The sequence below is a fragment of the Notothenia rossii genome (genome assembly GCF_949606895.1).
Source record: "Notothenia rossii genome assembly, chromosome: 10".
NCBI classification, from domain to species: Eukaryota; Metazoa; Chordata; class Actinopteri; order Perciformes; family Nototheniidae; genus Notothenia; species Notothenia rossii.
In genome coordinates, this window is record NC_136908.1 from 7,256,373 (window position 1) to 7,282,854 (window position 26,482).

General features: G+C 43.1%; 1 protein-coding gene across 1 annotated transcript; it reads right to left on the reverse strand.

Moving 5' to 3' along the window:
* Positions 1 to 2,302: 2,302 nt before the first annotated feature.
* Positions 2,303 to 26,482, reverse strand: dlgap3 (discs, large homolog-associated protein 3). The gene is made up of 12 exons (XM_079656149.1): positions 25,558 to 26,482; positions 25,265 to 25,476; positions 18,376 to 18,590; positions 16,213 to 16,315; positions 15,905 to 16,121; positions 13,950 to 14,485; positions 11,582 to 11,676; positions 10,513 to 10,732; positions 9,572 to 9,866; positions 9,384 to 9,475; positions 8,933 to 9,079; positions 2,303 to 8,277 (listed from the first exon to the last, which is right to left on the reverse strand). The coding sequence occupies exons 1-12, from the start codon at positions 26,387 to 26,389 to the stop codon at positions 7,954 to 7,956; spliced, it is 3,288 nt and encodes a 1,095-aa protein (XP_079512275.1). The 5' UTR covers positions 26,390 to 26,482; the 3' UTR covers positions 2,303 to 7,953.

Below are 26,482 nucleotides of genomic sequence, written 5' to 3' on the forward strand. Positions count from 1 at the left end.
TAAATATGCCTTATATAGGTATGGTCCTACACTATATTATTCAAATATAGCATGATAGGTCCACTTTAAGTGCCTCTGGATGGCATTACTTATTCACCTCCAACATTTTCAAATTTGACTAACTAGCTCTACGCTGAATGTCAAAACCTCAGTGAGACACTTTCTATTTGTAGCAGCAGCATTTCTTTATGAGTGCAGTTTATTGACCACAAATATGGTGTGAATGGACCAAAATGTTCCCTTATTGTGTCACTCTGTGAAGTATACCTACAGGGACTGTAATTTACTCAGAATGTCAGAGCTAAGTTATTCTCTGTCCTCTTCTTTAACCTTCCTAAATAGATGTATGTGCTCAGCTCGACATTTGCATTGCAAATTGCGACAGGCAGAGAGAGATGACAGAAACAGGAAAGCAAAGGAAAGTTTTCTTTTGACCTCTGATTTGCATTTTGGATGGCGCTTTCAAATGTGGTTCCACTGCGAACATTTCCATCTACTTAGTTATTTATTTCATTATCAACAAGATTTAATAAGGCCAGTAGCTGAGTAAACATGTTTTTTTCTGCAATTGAACTATTTTTTCCTCTACAATCTGTAAAAAATATATTTTCTTAATCCGCTTGTATAAGCAAAATGGTCTTGCATTAACATCATTATCTGTAAAATAATTTAAATAGTTGGATAGAAGATCTGTGCTGTCATGTCTCATTAAATACAGCTTAAGACGCTTAGCTTAGCATCAGGACTGGAAATGGGGAAAGAGCTGGCTCTATCACAATAATAACAACATCCACTCAACTGTACTTTTACAGCTCACCTTAAAATGTTGTTGAAGAGGGTATGTTATGCTCATTTTCTGGTTTCAAATCAGTATGTAGTGTCTCTTCTTTAAAGAGTCCTCTCCTGCTGATGTTCAGGTGTATATCAGTATGTAGTGTCTCTACTTTAAAGAGTCCTCTCCTGCTGATGTTCAGGTGTATATCAGTATGTAGTGTCTCTACTTTAAAGAGTCCTCTCCTGCTGATGTTCAGGTGTATATCAGTATGTAGTGTCTCTACTTTAAAGAGTCCTCTCCTGCTGATGTTCAGGTGTATATCAGTATGTAGTGTCTCTACTTTAAAGAGTCCTCTCCTGCTGATGTTCAGGTGTATATCAGTATGTAGTGTCTCTACTTTAAAGAGTCCTCTCCTGCTGATGTTCAGGTGTATATCAGTATGTAGTGTCTCTACTTTAAAGAGTCCTCTCCTGCTGATGTTCAGGTGTATATCAGTATGTAGTGTCTCTACTTTAAAGAGTCCTCTCCTGCTGATGTTCAGGTGTATATTAGTATGTAGTGTCTCTACTTTAAAGAGTCCTCTCCTGCTGATGTTCAGGTGTATATCAGTATGTAGTGTCTCTACTTTAAAGAGTCCTCTCCTGCTGATATTCAGGTGTATATCAGTATGTAGTGTCTCTACTTTAAAGAGTCCTCTGCTGCTGGTGTCCAGGTGTATATCAGTATGTAGTGTCTCTACTTTAAAGAGTCCTCTCCTGCTGATGTTCAGGTGTATATCAGTATGTAGTGTCTCTACTTTAAAGAGTCCTCTCCTACTGATGTTCAGGTGTATATCAGTATGTAGTGTCTCTACTTTAAAGAGTCCTCTCCTACTGATGTTCAGGTGTATATCAGTATGTAGTGTCTCTACTTTAAAGAGTCCTCTCCAGCTGATGTTCAGGTCTATATCAGTATGTAGTGTCTCTACTTTAAAGAGTCCTCTCCTGCTGATGTTCAGGTGTATATCAGTATGTAGTGTCTCTACTTTAAAGAGTCCTCTCTTGCTGATGTTCAGGTGTATATCAGTATGTAGTGTCTCTACTTTAAAGAGTCCTCTCCTGCTGATGTCCAGGTTTATATCAGTATGTAGTGTCTCTATTTTAAAGAGTCCTCTCCTGCTGATGTTCAGGTGTATATCAGTATGTAGTGTCTCTACATGTCTTCATGCTTTAATGATCAAAAAGCTCTTTATTTTTCTCAAACTGCCTGATGTGCTGCAGCATCTCTTTTCACCCTCTGTCTCAAACCAGAGCCCAGTCTGCTCTGATTGGTTAGCTGGCCGGCTCTGTTGTGATTGGTCAACCGATTAGAGATGTCCCGCCCCTTAGCCTATATCAGTACAATGTGTTGGAGCACTAGCCAATAGAAGCACAGGGGTTACAAAGGGATGTCATTATGTTACAGAAGTAAACAAAAGAGTCATATTGAGGCATGTTAAGAAAGAGTCAGAAAATTCACACAAAAGAAAGACTAAGTAGACACAGCACCTCTCATTTAACTCGCTAAAATAGCTTTATAATAATCATATTAATAGTAATAATATTAGCCTTTAGAAAATGTTTTGACAACGTTGACAGTGTTACATTCTGTGTTGGGGGTAAACCACGTCACAGTGTGCCATCTCTCCGGGCTTCAGCGCTATCGGACGTGCTCCTTGGACACATCTAGATCCATAAAACATACAAGATCAATAAATAAATGTGTATGTACAAAATGAGAACCACTGCACAACAAACAGAATCATGATTTTACACTTCACTGTGCAACACCCTCCACTGTCGTCCAGCACAAACTCAGCATCTCCTCCGTCACCGTGGTGTTCTCATGCATGTTGTGTGTCCACTGGTGGCTTAATGAAACAAAGTTAATGTCTTATGGCATTGCTATTGCTATATGCTCCGGCCAACTTTTTTTTATAGGAGAAAAAAAAGCATTTCATGTTTGTATTTACAATATGCTGTCTTGGCACTGAATCAAACGTGTAGAAAACAAGAAAACTCAAGATAAAGCTGAGCTTAAAGACAGAAAAGCTCGCTGTGTCAAACCCGTTTGATCAAAGATGATGGCGTGGAGAGAAGACAATGAGGGGCTATTTTAGTTTTGCTACAGTATAGAGTAGAACACAGAGAGTGGAGAGTCTGCAACAGTTTGTTTGTCCGTGTTTTCCTCATCTGGCAGAACATATTAGGTTAAATGCAAATGGAGAAAGAAGGTCGTAAGTTTGGATAGTCCATTCAGTCCGTCTGTCGAACGCTTACTTTCCAATTGTGATTTCTAACTCCTCATTGGTGTGTCCATCATCGATCCCAGAGAAAAATGTCTACCCAGAGTTATTGTCACTTAGCTTTACTTCTACCCCATCTCCTCAGTAGCAGCAACTTCAGAAGTATCGTCATGTATTCAACGTTTTTTGTTTTGTTATCCTACACACTACTCGCCCTTGAATAAAGAACAATGTTTACCCATAGCTATAATTGACAACACCATTTATAATAATGAGAGTGATTGCAATAATTAATCCTTTTAATGACAAGAATCATACTAATAATAATAATAATCATATTGTTATAACAATATATGTCATATTGAGAATAGCAATGTCCATTGGCAACAGGTATTTACATGTTTGTAAACGCTAGTGTGGCAGGGTAGGATTTTGATAATTACACAGTAATTGCTGAGTTGTTTCTGACCCACATGATTACCTGTGTGTGTACTGTAAAGCAACACTACAGTGTCAATACACACACGCACACACACTAAACACACACACATATGAGCACATTTACACCTCAGTGCTAAAGGCACATTGGAGTTTCAGTTAGACATCTTCTGGGGTTCAAGCTGCTCTGGGGGTGTGAAGTGAAACCTCTAAGAGGAGGGAACAAATACATATTTAATGTAGATTTGGTATGGATAAGAATTAGAGTTACAATTCTTAAAATGAACTAAAATAGACCCTTTTTTGATACTGTTGGTGGTTGTCTTTTTCTCACCAAAGGCCATTGAATGTATTTAAATTCTTTAATGCCTTTTGTTTATAGGGGTTACCAGTTTTGTGGTGGGGTCTGATTGAAATTGTCTAAATATGCACATTACATTGACATATAAAACCAACCATAACAATACAATCCAGTGTGATTTTTATTAAATATCAGCTTCACTGTTTACTGTTCTACTAATGTGTATAAAGTTACTGCTAATACTATCCCAACATGTCCTATTGTTCCCTCAGCATTGCTGACTGTGAGTGCTAATCAAAAATGCATTTTCAAAACATCAAATGGTTGATTTCTTATTTATTTGATAGTTGGTATATTTTAAATATTGCAGGGAGTACTGGAAGAAGAAGAAGAAGAAGCCACAGCTCTGGTTACTAAGCCAGACAAAAAAGGTCCTTTGCTTCTCCCACTGAGGTTTACCTCCAGTGGCTTTTTGCTCCAGAGCAGCTCTGCCTCAGAAATATCTGAATAACTAAAACTCAAATCTGCTGCTACAGCATCCCTTCTGTTGCACTTTGTTGCAAATGCACAGCATACAGTCCAGCCCACACACATTGGCTACAATTGAGCTCTTTCTACGACCACAACATCTTTCACTACTCTACCAGTCTCAGAAAATGGCTACAAGAGAATCTGGGCTCAAATGATTGCCCCTTTTTATTCAGAGAACATGGACAACATTCCTGCAGGACTGATCCTGTATTATCAGGGTCCGTCTGTGTGAGAGAATCCCCTGAGCGCAGAGGCATGGGTCGGGGTTGGAGACACTGCTGCTAGAAACTGAGGTACTCGGAGGTGTCCTGTCCGTCTGGCTGTCCACGAGTGGTTTTTCCACTTCTAGAAAGAGGTGAAAGGGTTCGTATAGCAGTCATTGTGGTGTGTTGGTGAGTGCTCAGATCATGTTTGTCCAATATACACCCAGGCTGCTATTTCTAGCTGAGGCTCCTGTATTTATACTGTGAAGATGGGTAAATACGGAACAAAGGAAATCAAAAACCACCAAAATGTGTTTGCTATGGACCTGTTTCAAGGCAAGGTGGCTGGCTAACACCGTAACGTGATCAATAGTATAGAGGACAAAGTCAAGCGAGAATTGAAGAAGAAGTAGTAGTTGCTACGGTGGATAAAAATCCCACAAAGCCTCTTTGATTCCTGGTGTTCCTCAAGGCCGACTCCTCGTGGAAAGACCATACCACCCCTCTGTGTGTAGGTCTGAGGATTGTGAGGGTGGAGTCAAGAGGCCTTCACAGTGGAGTAACAGTAGAAAAGCAGGTATTTGTGCTTTGTTTGATGAGGGCTGTGTGAAACACCACTTTGATGTTGTTGAATTTGAGGGGAACAGAGGAGGATGAGTCGACAAAAAGGGCTGCAACCCACAGTGCTGCAGATGAATTAAACATGTCGACTGATTCTCAGCCCTTTTTTGTAATTGCCAGGGCAGCTTGTTTTACATGGAGGTTGTTCAATTGTTCTTCTGAGATTCAAATCAAAGCATTGATTGCCAAGTGTCATAAGTCCTCCAAGGATGTGTTCTTCGTACAAAGGTATGACTCATTTAATAACGGCATTGTAAAATCCTGTCAATAGTTTTCAATCACAAAAAAGGGTTCATAAGCTACAAAATGTACTCTTATCAGTCAAGATTCTGCAACATTTTTCAAAGGAGGTTTGACATAAAACATGCAGTAGTAACATCAACAAAATCCGTCAGTCTTATGTGTGTATTGCGAGTGACAGTGATCGAGACAAGGGATGGCGTGTCAATTTGATAAAAACATTTTCTTTAACAATATTCTCTGAAGATTTGTATACTTTTTCTATTTACATATCTTTCTATATATATATACTGTAAACTGTGTTCAAAGAAAACCTCCACATATAGCTGGTTAGGCACATGTAGTTGGTTCTAAAGGGGAAATACAGGGAGGGGGTACAGCAGTATATGTTGTTAGAACCACAGACAGATATACAGTAGGCCTAGGGAGGATCATACTTGGCAATAAACACTCTTGCCAGTTATACCCTGTGAACCTGACCCAGCACTCACAAACTCAAGATAATATTCATTTGAAATTATTTTTCACATGTACTGAGTCTGGATATGCCACACAGCTGTAGTATCACACAATGCTATAATCTATCATAATAATAATAATAATAATAATACTGTAGTATTTCACATTTGATATATGCTGCTTTTGTACATATACTGTACTCAATAGTCTTTACTAATCTAGAAATGTAGATTATATTATAAAATATACATCTCCCATTAAAATATCCCATTTTGCCAACACATTCCAAATCCAAGTGCTAGAAAAGGAAAAAAACAGGTCATGCTAAAAGGTTCTCAAAATGTTTTTTTTTCTATGTCAAACTGCTGATTTGGACTTTTTCATTGGGCTTCGTCCCTTATATCTCTCACACACACACACACACACACACACACACACACACACACACACACACACACACACACACACACACACACACACACACACACACACACACACACACACACACACACACACACACACACACACACACACACACACACACACACAGAAATATCTGTTCGCACATATAAATAAATAAGACCCTTTCATAGCTTTTAAAATCATGCCTAACTGGAAACACCAGACAACAAACAAATAAATAAAGAGGAAAGGTAAGGAACACACAGTGCAACAAACAGTATAACTCCATTCAAAGCAAGTGTAACCTAATCTCACCAAACACTATCAAGTTGCCTTTTCATTTCACCACAAGGGGTTTTCCTCTCTTTGATGACTCTTTGGACAGGCTTTGGGGAGGAGCTATATTAAAAACGACTTATTTCGTTTTCTTTCGATTCTGATACATCATTTCCTTTTTCCGTCAGCGGCGTTTGAAACTAAGAGGATTGAAGTTAGGCGTGGGTTGGTTTCTGCTTCCTAGCTCTCCCCACTTTTACTTTGTGATCCACTGCTTTTTATGCAAACGTATCAAGTCCATTCTGAAGATATAAGAGAAGAGAAGAGAACAAAAAGAAACAGAACTTCTTTCATGGCTGTTTCATCAGGGCGTTTGATAATTCCTGACTGAGGTTGAAAGAGCTCTCTGCAGACCACTGTTGTTGCTTTGGGCCCTCATTTGACCACTCGGTGGTGCTATAATCTCACAGTGAAATAGGGACCGTATCAGTAAAGTCCTGAAAAGCCACCAAACATATCCCCCTAAAAATTCCCCGCAACCCCACCCCTGAACACTTGAAACTTCAGAGAGACTACATAAAAAGCGGAAAAGCAATTCTTTTGTGTGTGTTTGTGTTGCTCTCTAGCTGTCAAGGCTGTGATGCTACACCTCAGAAGCTCCTTTTGGCAAACATGAGTGTGCACACTATGTACAAATAGCACTTGCACATTCAAACAGCCTCACAGCTGAATGACGAGGAGAGGCCATGGATAGGCAGGAGGAGTGAGGGAAAGAGACAGAAAATAGTTTCATATTCTTTTGACTGGCTGCCTGGGTGGACAGATGGTAACTGGGTGAAAAGTGCCAGCTGTAGTTGACTGACTATGCTTGGAGAATGTTCTTTGGGGATTGCCAACCATCTGACTTTAGGGCATTTAAACTGACGGTGAGAAATGAATCCATGTTTATTCACCCATACTGGTAGCATTCAGGAAATGGCAACAGGAGATCTTTAGGGAGGTTCTGTCGTCTCCGCAGAGGTTATGTTCCCGTTAAGCCCTTTATTTTCAGTGATGGCGAAGTGCTGGGTGAACACGCACAGGCATGCTACTACTGCGTGAACCTCCGCTGACTACTGCTATAAAAAGTGGACTGTTTCTTGCTTGTCAGCCAAAAGGAAATTCTTAAAAAAGTCTATAACTCATATCTGCTTGCTACCGTTTTCAGGTCTAGGCTTCTGTGTCAGTAACATTTCCAAATTTCAAGACACTAAAATGGCTGTCATTGCTTGTTTAATGAGCAAGAGTAGTGAATTGTAGTTGTGAGAAGTGAAGTGGTGCTCAAGGGAGGGTATCAGATAAATAGCGATGACCTGTAGAAGATCCAAAAACTCAGAGAAAGACTGAGACAGGTCAGCTTCAGGGGGGGGCTGAGGGCGAGTGAGGAGGTGAGGGGGCTTTGTGTTCAGAGTCGAGTCTGGGCTTCGGGGATGTAGATCTCGATGCTGTCTGCGCTCTCTGTGGCCGAGTTCTGCCGGAAGGAGGCGGTACGCTTGGTCTGCAGGAGCCTCCTCCTCGCTTCTGTCCTCTGACGGTCCCCGAGGTCCAGGGACTTCTCCCTCATGGGTAGGGTATGTCCACCAATGCGAGGGACCACCAGGCCCCCCGACCCAGCTCCTCCTCCTCCACCGCCGCCACCGATCACATCCCCGACGCTATCCGCCCGGAGGCTGCCACTCACCCCGCCTGCTGGCTTCTTTGGTAAGGGAGGAGGAAGCTTCTTATCCTCCTAACCCGGCCATGGTGAGACGTTGGTGGAAAGGGACGGTGGATATATATATCGTGTCGGGTGGGGAACAAAAAGGTTGTATGGTTGTACAAAAATTCCATGCAACAAAGAGGAGATATTGGGAAAAACAAATAGAATGGCAAAACAAAAAAGGTATAATTTCAGTGAGGAAGAATCACACACCGAGACATTATGAGAAACAAATAATCATAGTTAACAAAATAAATGGGAACCAAAAAAACATCCCAGCATGCATCGGCATCGGGTGACACAAAAGGAAATGAAATGGGAGAATAAGGAGGAAAACGAAGATGTAAAAAGGAAAAGAAGAGAAGAGAACAAATTGTTAGTTTGTTATCAAGAATAATGTAGTCAGAATCAGAAAGTGAGCTTTATCGACAGTAATGTGAAAGACAAGGACTTTTCCTCTCAGCTGCAATACATGCAGAACAGCTGATAAGTATTTCGATGTTTTATCAGTTTAAGACTCCATGTTCTCCTGTGCAGTTCAGTTCCTCTGGCTGCTGTGTATGTTCACAGTCTGCAAAGGCTTGGAGGCCACGACCATCTGCGCTACTCTTCTGCACACCGCCATCTTAGCTCTGGGGGAGTGGCGTAGGGAAACCAGGGCTCTTTGGACCCCCAGGCCTCTCACCTTCTTTTCAGGTGGGAGCCTCCAACCAGAGTCCTTGAGCCTCTGGAGGTCGTGAAACTTGACCCTGACGTCCTCTATGTTGAGCTGGAGCAGGTCCCAGAGGCCTGCCAGGTCCTGAGAGGTGGGCTGAGGGTACGCTGAAGGGTCCTGTGGGGGGGGGGCGGGACATGACATGTGATCAGAATCAGAAATCAGAATACCTTTATTCGAAAGAAAAGAGCCAAAGACAGCTTCGTCTTGACTAAGAAGCATAACAAAATTATTAAAGATTAAAAAAAAGGTGGGTGAACAAACACAATATCCAAGAGAGAAAGACGGTTAAATAATAATGTTTTGCAGCTGTTCCTGCAGCGAAGCTTAGTTTGCTTTTAGCTGCTGTGAATCTCAGCAAAACCATGCACCATTGATAATGTGTGTTGTCATGATCTTCTGTGCTATCACACATACTTACCACACTTTGTTGGCAGAGGCGGAAGAACTGCTGGACCTTCTGAGACATGAGCATCTGGGCACTGCCAACTGCATTTCGTATCAGCTCAAGAACTACGGAAACAGCGCACATGCCGTTTTAGAAAACCAAGAATCATCTTTGTTTATTCTTTTCTCTCTGATACTTTTTGACCTGCCGCTCAAACTCACCTTCCTCTGGCAGTTCGTTCTCCTCTGCCTCTCGCTCCATGTTCTGGCACCAGCCCTCCATCCTCTCCACCTCTGTCTGCAGGAGGCGTAAGAAGAACTCTCCGTCTCTCATGCAGGGCGAGGCGCGGCCGGAGTCGGGCAGGCTCCGGGGGCCCTCCAGTGACGGCGTCCCCGCCCACGCTCTCTCAGAGGTGATGGGCAGAGGGGAGTGGGAGCGTGGAGGCAGGTGTGGGTGCTGGTGGGGCCGCGGGTCCCCTGGGCAGTCCTCCGTGGTATAGCCACCCTGGATTAAGTCCTGTGACAGCATTAGAAAACAGTTGGACGCTGTATTTTGCAAGACACTAAAGATTTTAACTTATAGATATCATCATGAAACTTCCCTAGCTGATAACTTTCATTAAGACACCATTTTTTTGTATTACAAGTTGTCGGTAATGCGATGTTTAAATATGCAATTGAGGCATTATTATTCTTTGTCATTATTTTCTAATTTACCTACATATGATCATTTAATAAAGCCCATTTTTAAAAGTTTTTCTCATTTTGTTGACATATAAGAGTGTATTTGTTTTACAGAGAGATTTTTTTTGCCACCATTTCATTAAAAACTGTCAACATCCTTACAGATTTTCAGGGATAAAATGTTTCAATATAAATCAAGCTATACATTATTTATAAACAAACCCTTTTGTAAAAACCTGCAAAACATAGGAATGCATACGCAGTATATTTAGAATAAAATAAAGACATAATGTGTATTTTGAATGTTTCTTTCCACTAGTCTGAAATGAAACATGTTTGTACCTCACCCTCAATTCTCATGTCTTAGTCTATGTACTTGTAATACCTAACTCTACATCAAAAGGGGACTTTAGACCCCGGAATGATGACTGATAAGATACAGTTCAATAGTTTAGGCCAGCATATCCCTGCAGAACTACCTCTCTGTAGGCCCATTGTCCCTGCGTGTGCACGGTGCGTTGGCACTCTGTGTACTGGCTTGCTGACTCCGGCTCTGAGGAGTGCCTTTGGAAAGAACAGCCGAACTGAAGACTCTTGTCCTGCATTGGCACGGCGATGCTGAGCCCATGGAAGCCCTCGGGATCCAGGTCGGCCTGCACGCTCGCCGTCACGCTGTTGGAGCGCTTGAAGCGAGCACGCCTGCAACACAGGGAGTCACAGCAGGCCCAGAACCATCCGGTCACACAGAGTATCGCATGCAAAAGCCATATTCAAATCAGTTTTTTCCGAGTCAGGCTGTCACTGCAGTCACTACTAATCGCTGGGTTGTGTTAAGCCCTGTTAAATCCTTTGGCATATGACGCAGCAGTGTGTGCAAATGTCATGTCAATAGACTCACTGATGAATGTTTACTTTATAACACGTTTATACCTCCCCTCACCCTTATTTGCTGTGTAAAAAGGCGTTGGATGTGAGTCATCCTTGAAGATGCAGGAAGTGGGGGACATTGGGGTTTGGGAGTGTGTGATGTTGGGGGTGCTCGCATGCAAGTGAATCTGACCCGTGAGTGATGCTGGATACAATTAGGAAAAGGGCTACGTGACATGTGAAAATCATGTTGAGTGTATGATTTGCAGTAGTCATGGTTACAGTTGATAAAAACAAGACATTCTTGGAACAAAGTGTTAATGAGTTCAAGCTGTGATCTCTGATGAAATGTTAAATGAAATAATAGGATCTAGCCTAGAAATCAACCATAGGTGGCTGCACTGTTGGGCGCCCTGGAGATGAAGGCTTTTTTTGAACATTATTTATTACAATTATTAACATAAATTAGTGTGCAAAGACCAAAAGCTCTTGATAAAGCCACATTCTTTCCCCGCAAAGACAAAATTAGCAAATAAACAAAAACACATCATAGTTTGGAGGTTTGTGTCCATAATTAAGGCAAGCTAAATGTCAGGCAAAATAAACACATCTCAAGTTTGTAAGAGACTTCAAAGACGAAAACTTTCACCGTGCTTAGATTTCATGTTGTGTTTCCGTTACCTTTTGTCATCTTCCACTTGGACTCCTATAGAGTGGACCTCTGTCAGAGCTTTTCCATCTGGGTCTGAATCTGACAGAGTCTCTGAGCTGTCCACCTGGAGCAGAAGAAAACACAAGGCAAAACAGTAAGACCTCAAACAAAACTGGAATTTAAGTATTCTTTTTCATAACAAAAGGCTACAGCCAGCATCTGGTTAGCTTCACTTAGCATACATATGCGACATAGCTAGCCTGGCTCTGTCCGATAGCAACACATCTGCCTCCTAGCACCTCTAAACCTCAATAAATAGGAAGGTGTGAGTGCATTTCCTCTGGTTTCAAACAGCACTGGGTACATAACTATAAATAGTGTGTTTAATACGCATATTTTCATACTTGTCAACCCTCCCGATTTTCGCGGGAGACTCCCGATTTCATTGCCCTCTCCCGGTTTCCTCCCGGGGTCATATTTCTCCCGCATTTCTCCCGATTTCTGACAAAATCAGATTTACTCAGGACTGTTTCCACTCGGACTTTAATACAGCTACACCATTGTTTGGTTTCCATGGTAACACGTCTCTTTAGTAGCGCGCGCAACTGAAAGTCTGAGAGGGTGAAGCAGAAGCAGATATTCACAGAACAAGAATCGACAACTACTCCACTCTCTGCTCACTCCTTTCCTGTAAAATACAGGTCCAGCCCACACATATGCTCCATCAGGGATGGTGCTTCAGGCCGCAAGGCATTGAACTTAGAACTACAATAAGCATGTTAATGCTAACAGCTCCGGCGATCCACTAGCACCCCCCCCCCCCCCCCCCCCTATTTTGCATTGCACTGAATGTCTGTCAAACTAAAGGCATATATTGTATGGCGACTGCTCTTAAATATTTAGTTTACCTTTTACCTTTGACTTTGTAATAAAAACAACAACTAAAATATTTAGCATATCATGATTATCAATGATCTTCTTGCTTAGTTATGAATTCTTTCAACGTTGTAATTGGAAAAGCATGCCTATGTTTATACAGCAAACCACTTCTAATGGGTCTCGGGCATTTCACTCCTTTTTTTATTCACATTTTGCACACAGATGTATCGGAAATGTATCAACATTTGTTTTTTGGCAATGATTGACAGTCCTCTTGAGTGACAGCAGCTGCTCAGCTGGCAGGCTGCTTGAGTGATTTGTCTCAGCTGGGTTTGGTAAAGTTTTAAAATCCTGCCACACCCAGCTCCTCTGCTCCTTCTCTCTCTCTGTGTTTGGTTTCCAGAGGGTGAACACCTTCAGTTTACCTTCAGGTCCCTGTGTTTTATTTTTAGTGGCCCAACGTCTGTAAAAAGCTTTTATTTTAGCGCCATTTTGTTTTGGACTCTTAATTTCATTGTATCCTATGTTTTGAGGCACCTTATGAATGTCATCAGAACCACACTAGTTTAGACCTTTAGTTAAGGTTGGGTTTTCCATTGGCAGAAACATCTTAATTTTACTACATTGCAAATATTTTATGTCATTTTACGAAATGTAGTATATATAGACAAAAACTCTATCGGTCCACTTTATTAGGCTGTTAGTTTGTGAAAAAGCCCTTAAGAAAGCCCTTTATATCATCATTAGTGACCTATTACTTTAATTATGTCATTTGTAAATTTTGTTTCTGAATATTTTGATATTGCACTCACTTCTTTTATGCCTTGGACCTCATCTTAACTTTTAACAGCTGTTGGTTTAAAGCCACAACAAGATAATTAAAAAGAAGACAAAGGAAAAAAGCCCAAGGCAGTAACAGTTATCAAAGCATACAGTTCAAGGCTGTAATTTCAACAGCTTGCTCAATATTTGCACATTATTATGGACAACAAGGTTTATAAACTCAGGAGAAAGGAATGCTCTGACGGAGGGAGCAATTAGTACAGAAGCAGTTTCTCTGACAGTTGTCTTGTGCTAATCACTGCAGAGTAGCCAATTGGTGGGCAGTCATCACATGGCTTGCAATTTTGCAAATATATTTTTCTTGGTATATTTTCGCAGTTTTTTGTACATTGTATTCCATACTAAGAAAACATTTATTGTAATGAATTCCCTATATGCACCATCCTGATTTTGAGTTGATCAGAATAGTGAAACAACAGCTTAAAGCTCTCCAAAACGTCCAAATCTGGGAAAAATGCAGGATTTGACAGAACTATTGGAGGAAAAAATAAATAGATTTCCCTGCATTAGTTGGCTATACTGTATTGAATATGCTTGGTATACTGTAGTTACTGTCTTCACACAAACCAAGCAATTTGCATTATTTTTGACATTTATGTATTAAACTATTATGGGATTGTGACTAAACTAGTTAGTGGCAGACTTAATTAAAAAGGGTAACATTTCCTTCCTCACCTGCGTGGCGATGGACGGCCTCCACTTTCTCCCCCCACGCCCGTCGTCCTGCCCCCCAGCTTTGCTCAGCACCATGCTGTTCTGAGGCAGAGAGACGGACTTCCCCAGGCTGCCCGCGCCCCGGCCGTCCCTCTCCCTGGACGGCCGCGGTGGCCCCTCCAGCAGACTGTCAGCCGAGCTGCTGTGTTTGGCCCTCACTCCAACTCCCGGGGCCCCTCCGTAGAGCACTAGCTCCCGAGAACCCCTGACCCCATCCAGACTCTCTGCAGAGTTGCTGTGTTGTCGCGAGCGTGAGCCTGTGGCCGTGTAGTAGCCCCCCCTGGAGAGGCGACCCGAGGGGCCGTCAGAGCTGCCCAGGTCCACCGAGTTGCTGTGCTGTTTGGGGCGCCCAGAGCCTGAACTCGGGGCCATCTGTCCACCGCCCTGGAAGTAGGCATCCTGGGTGGACTCTGTGCTGCTCTGTGCTCGCACCGAGAGAGAAGACTTGGACATGCGAGGTGGGAGTGGGGGAGGAGCACCTTTACGATAGGGAAAGACTGAAGTGACAAAAGAGCGAGAGAAAGGAAGATAGAAGCAGTTAAAAGCGAAATGGGGACCACATCACCAGGGAGAAGGGGAGGGGGATACTTACAAAAGGGACAGACTTGAAGGTGAAATGAAAGAGAGAGAAATGAGTCATACAAGTAGGTAAAGCAATACAAAGAGGGAGAATACAAACAACATAAATTATTAAATAATAACGCCAATGTGACAGACTCATAAAGGCAACTCAAAAGCTCTATTTCTTTTCACCCCAAAATTCAGCTTTTGGTATGAATGTCAGTAATAGGCAGGATGCACCGTGGAGAAAAAAGACAGATGTGACAGAAGTGACAAAATAAAACCCTTTCCCTTGAGCTAACCTAACTGTGCTTCTGAGGAAGATGAAGCAATTTCCTGAGAGAAGTATTAAAATGAGGAGCGCAAATTCTGTCTCTTTCTCCTCCCTCAAACGCACATGCGAGGGCACACAGTGTATTTACTGTGAATAAAGGATCAAACTTTAATGCATCTTATTCACAGTCTAGAACACCTAGCAGCTTGTCACAGTTTTCAAAAAATATCAGGAAGCTCTGAGCTCCAGTGTGCAGATGTGGGTATAGATATGTGTGAGTTTGTGTACAGAGAATGTGTCTATCGATGATTTATATGACACTTCACAGAGGCTTTTATAAATATCAGGAGGGATTTGCTGGCCTAAGCTTAGACATTTGTGTCCTGCAAGCTAGTTTCTCTGCAGACTCCTACACAAACACACAGATTTACTGTGAGTGCTTGAGAATAGTTACACAAAAAATGACCAGAACAACACAATGCACAAATGAAATTCAAATAAATGATGGTTGATATGGAGTAAAAAGTTAAAAGATTGAGAATGCACCAGTGAGACATACGGAAGACAGAAAGACGGGGAGAAAAAGCAGCTGGAGACGCTGAGCTATAATCATAATTATAAACCCTCCTGTACCTATTACTGAGCCTGTGGAGGGTTGTGGGAGAGATGAGACACAGAGATGACAGAGAACAAAGAGAATGCCGAATAACATGCATACGATTCTGTGCTTAGAGCATGCACACATTTACACAAACACAAAGAAATACTGCAGAATGATTAGGGGGAAAACCGAGACCATAGAGATTGAAAAGAATAGAGAATAAAAAATAATAAAAAATGGATGCACAGATTGCACACATCTGTGCAAGGGGTTTGCGGTTGTGTGTGTGTGTGTGTAATTGTATAAACTTGCTTTTGTGTAGGTAAGCTGACAAAATCTGTCAATAGGGAAGTTACTACTCCCACTTTGTCTCTCACCAGGTGGCCACCATATAAAAGGTAGCCACACACACCCTTACAAAACACAGATGCTGCATAATGGTACGCCAAAACACACACACACATGCATGCATACACTCACCCGCACCGGCCTTGATGCTTCCCTGGGGGCCCGACATGGAGAAGACGGAGAGGCAGTCGTCGTCTTGGGAACAGCCGGCCTGGATGGCACGGACGTAGCTGTGGCTGCGCGTGCGGAAAACACCGGGAAGGTCCAGGGCCTCGACGGCTTGAGACTCCACCTCCCCGAACATGGTTTCACACACCGCCTCGAACTGACGGTTCAACGCGTCTCCCAGCTGAAGGAAAGGACACATTGCTGAAGTCTGGACACCTCAACTTAAAGAAACTTGTGAATACACGGTTTACACAAATGGAGCACATTGTTACCTGTGAGCTGGTCAGAGAGCGGGTGTAGCTACGAGAGCGCGTTTGGGTTTTGGGTGTAGTTCGGCTGTTGGGGTAGGAGTCTGTACACTGCTTACACGAGTACCTGAATCAAACAAATAATGCACAAAGTCAGCATTTCTGACGACTGTAAAAACAAAAGGGGACGACGAGAGACAAAAGTAATTTTTTACTGACTTGATATTATATTCTTGCTGTGTAATGATGTCTAATCTAGTTGTGCTATTTTTGTAAATAACTCACTGCATCAACACACATTTAATGAACCAAAACTATCAAATAAAGATTCACTAAGTCAGTCTCTGTAACTGCCAGCTGGAGTCACTTTGAGTGTTGTGATGCTGCATTCCCATGTCGAATAATAACGACCGCAGTGCATCACATTATCACTAAAATGGGTTTCTCTTGTTTGAATCCTACTCAACATTTCACTAAATTAATTATTCATGTGTTTTTTTTCACAAGTGCAGTTACATCTGTCCAAAAACGAAATCCAAAGTTTCCATTGAGTTTTATCATAATAGGAGTAATGCTGTCAAAATTATAGCGTTGACGGCGGTAAAACATTTTTTGAATTAATTGCGTTAAAATATTTAACGCATATGTGCAGAATGGCCCGCCCCATACACCCCACCAGTGGCAGCGCCAGGGTATGGCTGGGGTAGGCTACAACCATACCAAGAAATGGCTTAGCCCCACCATGAAAAATGATGTTAAAGTAAGCAAAATAAAGTACGCAAACTCACACCGAGAATTGCACAGACAGCAGAGATTGATTTCAGTAGCCACTTGTCTGGAAATACCGAAGACCAGAAACGGTTTTGAAAACTTTTGTCACGTAGTGATCGTCTTCTCAATAGAACATCTTTGATAATGTTTTCTGGCCAATCAGAATCAAGATAACGGCGTGGTGTTGTTGCAGGAAATCCCGACGCAGAGAATACTTTTGCTGTAATAGAGGGGTGCACATAATGGTACGCAGGTTATGTGCGTAATCTGAAATGCGTACCGTCACTTGTGTCACAAAGCGCATTTGCGTACCGACGTACTTGTGAAGCTTTTCCAGAAGGCGGTTAGATCACCGGACGACAGAGTCGCTCTCCGTATGCACAGACAGAGCTGCTGTTAACGTCGGTCTGTAGGAATTGTGCCAAAACTACGCCAACCGGCTGCGGAGGGAGACTCCCCCTCCTTCACTGGAGAACTGCGCTAAAACAGCTGATCACAGCGTTCACACTCTGTGGTCGCGAAGTACTCCACTAGCCCCCCGTCGACTTTCCTGAAGTACTCCCCCGTTGATAGAAATCAACACGTAATGAATTAAGACCCCACGGTTTGATGATTGATAGGTGTGTGGGCTGTCTTTCATTTTGACGCACAGAAAAATGTTATAATAAACATACAATACTGTATGTTAAATGGATATATCCACCTTCTTTCATTTATCTTTCCATTCCCACAACAATATAAATAAAGAAATGGCATATTTTGGACATAGTTCGAATGGTGATTAATCATGATTAATTATTTTTTAAGCTGTGATTAATCTGATTAAAAATGTTAATCGTTTGACAGCCCTAAATAGGAGTATACTTTTTTGTACAACATAATATATGAGTTAGCACTTCCTGTTCCCTCATCTCAAAATCAATATTTTTTTAATGGGTTTTTGGTTAGATTACCGAAGTAAGGTCAGTGGATAACAGAAGCTTAATAGACTTTGACCGTTTGTTGTGTTACATAAAATGTCGGCAAATACCCACTTGCTTTTAGGTGTCATACAAATCCTGATTACTGTCAAATGTTTAAATGAGACTTCTTAAAGTCATCACCATTTCATGTTAGCTACATGGTGGTTACTTTTAGGGTATGCGACCGTGGTGTGGTTTGTTGATAGCCTCAACTTAGCTTTCAACTTCTTACGATTGCATTTTTCAAAAAAAGTCTCAAAACCAAATGTAAAAATCCCATTACATTTATGTCAACGTGGAAAATGCTTCGGGTTTAGCCTACACAACAACTTTATCCCAGCACTCTATAAAGGCCAAAAAGTGGCAGTTTGGAGTGTGTATGAATATTTCTCTATGCAAAGCAGCTGAATGGTCTTTCGGCATTTATGCAAACACTACATGTGTGACGTTTGACCTTTGATCCATGCTGATAGACCGTCTGAAGGCATCCCTTTGGGCGATCAGGGTAGATTTGGGCGAGGTTTTTGGGCTGCTGTCTGAGTCAGCGCTGTCATCGTCGCCCATGGCCTTGATGTAGCTTCCGCTCCGCATGCGGCGACACGGAATCTCCCCTCCGCTGTCTGTCCCACTGCCAGCGCCATATCCCCCACCCCAGTCATCTGAAGGGACCTGAGACACATCACATCCACACAAACATTCACATAGTCATGGATAAGTATAAAAAGGGCAGAGGAGCATTAATCTGGGACATACAGAGAGTAGTACAATCAAACAGCTTTAGTAGGTAGTCAGTCTCAGTATTAGAAGTATAAGTATGGGTTAAAAGCAGATTTGCATTCTTCTTCTTCAAAACTGTTAAGGAAAAAGCAATTGATCTCAGTGTTAATAATTAGAGTTGTGATATTGAAGGTGTTAGCACTGCAGTGTTGGAAGCTTCTTCTCAATATCTGTAATTGAAGTCAAAGGGTTTCTCGAAACAGAAATATATTTCACACCTCAAACAGAAGGAGAGTGAGGAATCAGACGCACAGTCATGGCGCACATGCACACAGTGTGAAGCCTACGCACTGGCCAAGATGGCTCAAGCATGCTCATACACACAATGAGAACACACACACACGCAAACACACACACATGAACGTTCATAGGAGAGGATGATAAAGAAAGAGAGAAAGAGACAAAGTAACTTACAGAAAGAGAGAAACTCTGACAGCTGGAGAAACACTGATACAGAGAAGGAGAAACAGCATAAGCTAAAAGCTGACGGACAGAACAAATAAAACAATGCACAAAAAAACTGGCAAAATGTAAGGGGACCGGCAGGAAAAGTGGCAGAGAGAGGCACAGACAGGTGTACAGAGAGGAAAAACAAGTAACGGAGAAGCTGAATAACAGAGTGGGAAGACAGATGGGCAGATGAATGAGAATATGATGAGAAAACAAAATGAAAAAGACATAGTCAACAGAAGAAAACGACACATAGAGAATTGATAAGAAGCAATAAGATGAAACAAAAACAATTAGGTTCCCACTGTGGCCCTCATGTGAAATGTATGACTTCACCAGTCAGGACGCTTTCTTAGCTCTTCAAATGACCCCTTTCTGGCATGTTGTTGTTCTTTAAAAAAAAAAGCATAAGAACAAATCCAACTCAGTGAATTAACTGATTGTCATATACTGTCATTCCCTGCCTAAAATGTCACTCGGAAATTCCATGATAATCCAAACCATTACATGAATTTTGGGGAACATAACCAATGAAAAACAGAAAGCCAGGCAGTTACAAAGAGAGACAATGAAACACAGTTTATTTCTTTAAAGCTGCACTCAGTTGGCCCCAAACTAGAGGATGATTGGACAGATTTTGGGTCGGTTTTCTTCTCTAAAGAATTGCAGACTTCAGGCTGTCTGTTTCCTGCAGTGTGAGGGGTTCTTAATGTTACCAAACTGGATTCCTCCCAATGTTGAATTGTGTATATATATATATATATAACATGGAAATCTTTAAAAATAAGCCCTAGCTTAACCTGAATACTCATTATTTTCTAAATGTTCTCACTTTGCCTTTGTGTACCTTGCTGCAGGGCAAGTAGGGTATGATGGTTTTATCTTAGTCTGGAGATGAATTTGGAGTTTATCAACCAGCAAACCAAAACAATAAGCTATAAGAGGCTAAACATCTCTGCAGCCCGGCTGGGAACTGCAGGGTTAGTGTCACGGGTTGAGCGAAGCAGGCAGGACCCAAATGCAGATTTCACAGGAACAATACAAAGCCCTTCCCAGTGAACATAGTCAACGACAAACAAGGATCTAACAAAGACAGACAGAAAAACCAGAACTAAAATACACACAGGACTAATCAAGGAAACAAGAGACAGGTGAGGAGGGAGGAGAAAACACAGGGGCACCAGGTGAACACAATCAGGAAAACAGTGCGGAGGGAACACACAGACAGGAAACCAAAGACAGATCTAAACAAGACAAAACACAACACAGACAGATCGTGACAGTTAGGTGATCATTTTCTGTGGGTTTGTTTGCCTTTCATCAATATCATTTGATCCAACTGCCATTGCTACTCTTAAAGTATAATACAAGTGTAGCTTTAATAATACCCATCAACCTTGTACAGAGTTCACATTCACACAAGCATTTGCACGAGTTGAGTCATACATAAGAATAAAAAGGGTGAAGGAGCGAGCAAGGCTGCTTTGTATGGTTCTCACCCCCTCAGGAGGGACACAACACCTGTTAAATGGCACTGCCCTCTGATAACACTACACTATTGGACCAATATCATATTTGTATTCAGTCCTAACAAGCTTATGAGAGGGAGAGGGAAGCTGTCATGGCAAGGACAATAGTGGTGGGGATGAATTGTATTAATGGTTATGGCAGTCGCTCATTATTTGGTACTTTGCGACACATTTGAGGTAAATGTGACTTCAAGACCACTCCTGGGCGCCTCCCTGGGGATGTGTTCCAGGCACGTCCAGCTGGGAAGAGACCAAGGGGTAGACCTAGGACCAGGCGGAGGGATTATAGCTCGTCGCTGGCCTGGGAGCGCCTTGGGATCCCCCAGTCAGAGCTGGTTGATGTGGCCAGGGAAAGGAACGTTTGGGGCTCTCTGCTGGAACTGCTACCCACCGCGACCCGACCACGGGTAAGCGGGAGAAGATGGATGGATGGATGGGTGACTTCAAGAGGTGATGAGAAGGTTATTCTGATCAGCTGTTGTGCAGGTTGTCAGCACGGTGCAGTTTGTTGCATCAACTGCACACCCAGGCCATTGTGATCCTTTCTTTATATAATGCAAACCCCCTTTTTTTTTAGCAGATAATCTTATCTCAAGCTTCGTAGAAAAACAGTAGAGCATCATGGTGAACTTCAAAGAAAATCCTTATAACTTTGACATTTTTTGAGTGTGTAAAATAAGTCTAGATCCCGATAGAGATAACGAAGCTTAATAGCCCTTAAGAGAGCACATAAGGTTAAACACTATTAAGAGCAGGAAGGAGGCCTTTTAAGAGGCTTTAGAGTGAACTAAGCAGAGGAGGAAATGACGGAAAGACAAAGGCGTGAACACTAAATATAAGTGAGTTAATGAAATGCTCCAGATTAGATTGTGCTGGGATAATGTTTGTGGTGGATTTCATTAAAGATGCACTCACATCTCCCCGCCACAAATAAATAACGCTATGACGCCATGAAAGTGATTACAGCACTAACATAGTTGGCATTGATTAAGAACTTCAATTACCAGCATGGGAAATACAATGTTAAGCTGCCTTTGAAGAACAGCTTCCAATGTATTAATACTGATTACTTTAAATACTCTTTTTAATAACACCATGTCTTAATATAGAGCTCAAACTTAATATCCATTCAGCCAAATGAATGTTTTTTTCTCCAACTAATCAAAGCTTTAACAAATAATTCAATCTCCTTTCCATTAGGTAACCTGCATCAAGGCATATTTTAGTATTATTTTATAACACATACAGGCTTTAATTGTATTAAAAGCCTCTTCATACACGTTTCTTATTTTTGAAAAGGCATTGTGTTAATTATTAAAGAGGCATTTTACTACAATTTAAAAGGGCAAAGTGTGGAATCACAACAGGAAGTACTGTACCAGCAGAAAGACCCCTTTCAACATTCCAGTGTTTGCAAATGCTGAGTTTTGCAGTCTCACACAAGCATGTAACCAAATACAAACACCTCCACCAGTTGACACACACACACACACACACACACACACACACACACACACACACACACACACACACACACACACACACACACACACACACACACACACACACACACACACACACACACACACACACACACACACACACACACACACACACACACACACACACACACAGTCAAGCCCCGCGGGGTTTGGCATCCAGCTGAGTCTGTGTTTTTAAGGTCATCACTTAAAAGATGATTCAGCCTAATCTCCTGATCCCCCTGGCCTTCTACTATCTCTCTCATTTCCTCATCCTGCTCTGTCTCTCCTCCCTTCGCCTCGCCCCCTGGCTACCCTCACCTCCTTTATCTCCTCTCTATCCCTGAGCTTGCTTTGCTATCTCCACGTCCCTCTATCTTTTCACCCCCCTCTTCTCTCCCGCCTATATTTGTGTCTCTACTCCTTCGCTGTTTCAGTCTTCATTTCACTCTCGCACCATATTCTGTTTTTTGGTATTATTGCTTATCTCTCAGACCCAGGCCCAGGGTAAAGGAGAGGCTTAGGAAATGGAGAGCGCCGGGTTCAGATGCGCCACGTTGTGATTGGCGTGGACAACGGGGGAGGAAGTCTGTTACATGTCCCTTTGACTCTGATCACAGTCATTCAGAACTGCGAAGAGTCACTTGTTCCTTTGCTTTAATTTTCACTTTGAGCTGCCGCACTTTTCCCCCATCTTTTTGCAGAAATCCTGAGTGGTGACCCAGCGTCGACCTGTATGTGCATGTTAGTGTCACAAAGTGCTCGCCTTGAAAGCAATTTTTGTGTATTTCTGACTTTAAGGAGCAGTTGAAAATGCACTGTATTTGTACGGTATTACAATGTCTTCCCTGTTCTCTCCTTCTCAATATTCTATCCATGACTTTGTGAACACGGCTCTTTGTGATGGAAACAAGGAAGCTCTAATTAAGGGTCGTCAAACCAACAAACTTGTGCCACAAGGATATTTACTTTAAACTTTTGGAGACAGGAAAATTAGCATTCATTTCGAGCCCTCTTTCTGACCACCTAATCCAGTTGTCCAATATTTATTCTTCTTTAAGCTTTGTATCTTGTTTCCACCTACACCTGAGGGAAATATGTTACTCTTTAGCTGCTGAATGCTCCACTGGGTAGCAAACAGTTGTAAAGCTCTGTGAAGGTAATGGGAACTGCAGAGCTGGGTGTGTGATTTCATATCCTAGTAGAAATGTGATCCACTATTTGAATGACAATATTTATAGACGCTTTAAATCCGTTTTTGAATATGTGGTGTCTATTCTTTACACAATATGTCTGCACTTGTCTGGCAGCAATCATTGTCAATTTTGCTGCCAGAGAACGAGGCTTCAGTGTGGAGTTGTGATGCTTCACTGTGGCACCTGCATTGCCATTTGTCCTGAGGTCTAGTACTTCTGGAGTAGACCTGAAGAGCTTTATCTCTGCAGCTCCAGGAAGCTGTCTGCTCTGAAGCCGTGGACCAATCAGGTTGACTCGAGCACATCCAAGGACATCACATACATTCACTCCACAAACTCTCTCCATCGCAAAACTGGAAGTGACGCCGGGAGATACGAGGAAAGCTGCAATGTGGAACTTCATTCCTTGTCCTGAGGTGTGAATATGATGCTAGCCTAAGGCACAGAGGCAGGAGGGTTCGTCCTTTTGAAATCTCTCTCTCTCTCTCTCTCTCTTTCTCTCTCTCTCTCTCTCTCTCTCTCTCTCTCTCTCCCTACCAGCAGACCTCAGCTGTGTGGATGAGAGTTGGAAAAACACCAGGGACTCCTGTGACTACCTGCTGTTTCCGTCGAAACACAGCCTGCATGGTAGCGCTACCTCCGCACAGCTGGAGGTGTGTGTGTGTGTGTGTGTGTGTGTGTGTGTGTGTGTGTGTGTGTGTGTGTGTGTGTGTGTGTGTGTGTGTGTGTGTGTGTGTGTGTGTGTGTGTGTGTGTGTGTGTGTGTGTGTGTGTGTGTGTGTGTGTGTTGTGTGTGTCTGTTGTTCTTCCAGCTGTTTTTGCGGGTTCAATGTAGCAGCCATTCGATTTTCATTTCTAAGGAATTCATGTATACGAAAAAAGAGAGGGCAAAAGGGAGAACTGCATATGTAGGATTTGAAGATCTATCACAGGGAATGAAACTGGAACAGGGATTATTGGGAGAGACCTTAAATCTCAAAATCTATCAGAAATGGTAACGGTCCATGTTTTTATGATTCACCAAAGAAGTCCATGGGGTCTCTCAGGTTGACATACAACTCCTGATCAGGTTTGACTTATCTTCTTGACACTTTTTAGGAAAAATATACAATTCATAATTGTCGAGTGAAAAGGGGGTTAACATCAAATACATGTATATGATATAAAAGAGTTTATGTAGTCAAGTTTTCATCGAAATGTATTGCGAATTTCATCCAAATCAATGAATTATAATGTATCTGTTAAAGATGTTTCCATTGCAATTTGTCACATTTCCTTCCTGTGTTTTGATCGAGACAGGACATTTTCTACCTCAGCCCGGCTTAAAACCTTTTTTTTTGTGGTCTCAGGGTTTGTTTCACTATTTGAAATTGAAACGCTGCTATCTTCCTGGTGAATATATGAGTCATCATGTCTTGTACTGGGTGTGTATTTATTTTCTTACTCTTTCTTCTTCTGGGATAAAAACATTTCAAGTTTTTGGCAATTCTTTGAGTAATGCAAACAGTGTTAAGTTGTCAGGTAGCAACACATAAGCACCGTTTTAGCCATTCATTCCTTCAAATCTTAGAGCTCTAATCATGAATATAGAGACCATCATAATGCATCTTGAAACAGAAGAAAAAGTCCAAATTAGGTGTGATGTTAGACCACTTTTTAACATAATTTTGAAATGGATTTTTAGAACATTATCCCCAACTGACGTTGGAAACACAGCAATCACTGTAAAGAGAACAATGCAGAGTTATGACTCAGAGAAGAAGGTGTAATATAGTTCATGCAAATGTGTAAACAAGAGCTAAAGGTTAATCTGCATGAGACATGAGAAAGGTCAGCATGGAGCAGCAAACACTGAAACTAATTCCCTGTACACAGACACATAATAATTGGATAACATGCAAGCCTACACACCTGCAGGTAGTGGAAGCTCCTCTCCTTCAGCTTACTCTCCAAGGGCACCAGGGCTTTCTCGTAGCTCGCCCCCCTGGTGGAGGGGTACACCTCTCTGGCCTGACTCACTGTCATGGCTGACCAGGTGCTTCTTTTCAGAGAGTGGCCGTGGTGGCCTTGGTGCCCCCCTCCTTCATTCCCAGCCAGAGCCATTGTGGTACAAGCCATGCACTCTGGAGGTCCAGGACCACCACCCCCACCACCACCCCCTCCATCACCACCACCACCACCTCCACCACCACCTCCACCACCACCACCACCACCACCACGCTCCTTGGGCCTCTTCATGGTGAGCTCCTGGATGGCTGCATCCAGGCTCTCATGCCCGCTGGGATACCCTCGCCGGCCCCCGCTGACCAGGTAGCCGCTGTCGCTGTCCAGGTTATCGTCAGAGCTCCACCAGCCTGCCGTCCTGCTGCGATGGCGTCTGCCTGACTCGTGCCTGGAGTCTCCACTCTTGCTACGCTCCCGAGACTTGCTTCTCCTTGCAGAACGAGGCTGGTGACCTGAATAGTGACCCCCGCCGTCCTCCCCTCCACTTCTGTGGCCTCCTCCTCTCTCTCCTCTCTCTCCTCTCTCTCCACGGTAGTCCCCGCCTCCTCTCGTGCCGTTGAACTCCCGTTTGCCCGGCGCCTCCAAGGACTGGGACTTTGCGAAGAGGCGCTGCACAGAGTTGACCAGGTGGCGGATGCGTGAGGGGCTCTCGCTGCGCGGCTCAGCCCCCCCACTGGACGCGCGCTGGTACTGCAGTGTGTGGAAGCCATCGGGATGAAAGGGCACCTGCTGGTCGATCATGTTCGGGGGAATGCGGTGCATCTTCCCTGCAGGACCTGAAGACAGGCACTCTTCGCAAGAGTCAAGCGACTGGAGAGGCGGGTGCTGGCTGGGGTGGGAACGTGGAAAGGTTCCCCCTCCAGAGTGGCCGTGGGAGTGGGAATGGTGCCTCTCCAGCGCCAAGGCCTCAGCCTGGCCTGGAGGGTAGTAGTGGCCATCGCTGTGACCCTGGTAGTAGTCCCTGCCCGGGCCCTCACCGTCCTCAGGCGGGCAGTGGCAGGGTCCGCCCCCACCGGAGGAATGCTGCGACATGCTACGGCTGACATGGTACCCTTTCACAGGCGCCGGGCCGTGGTGGGCCGTCCGGGCCGAAAGGGGGCGCTGCGGGCGTGACAGGGCTGCACC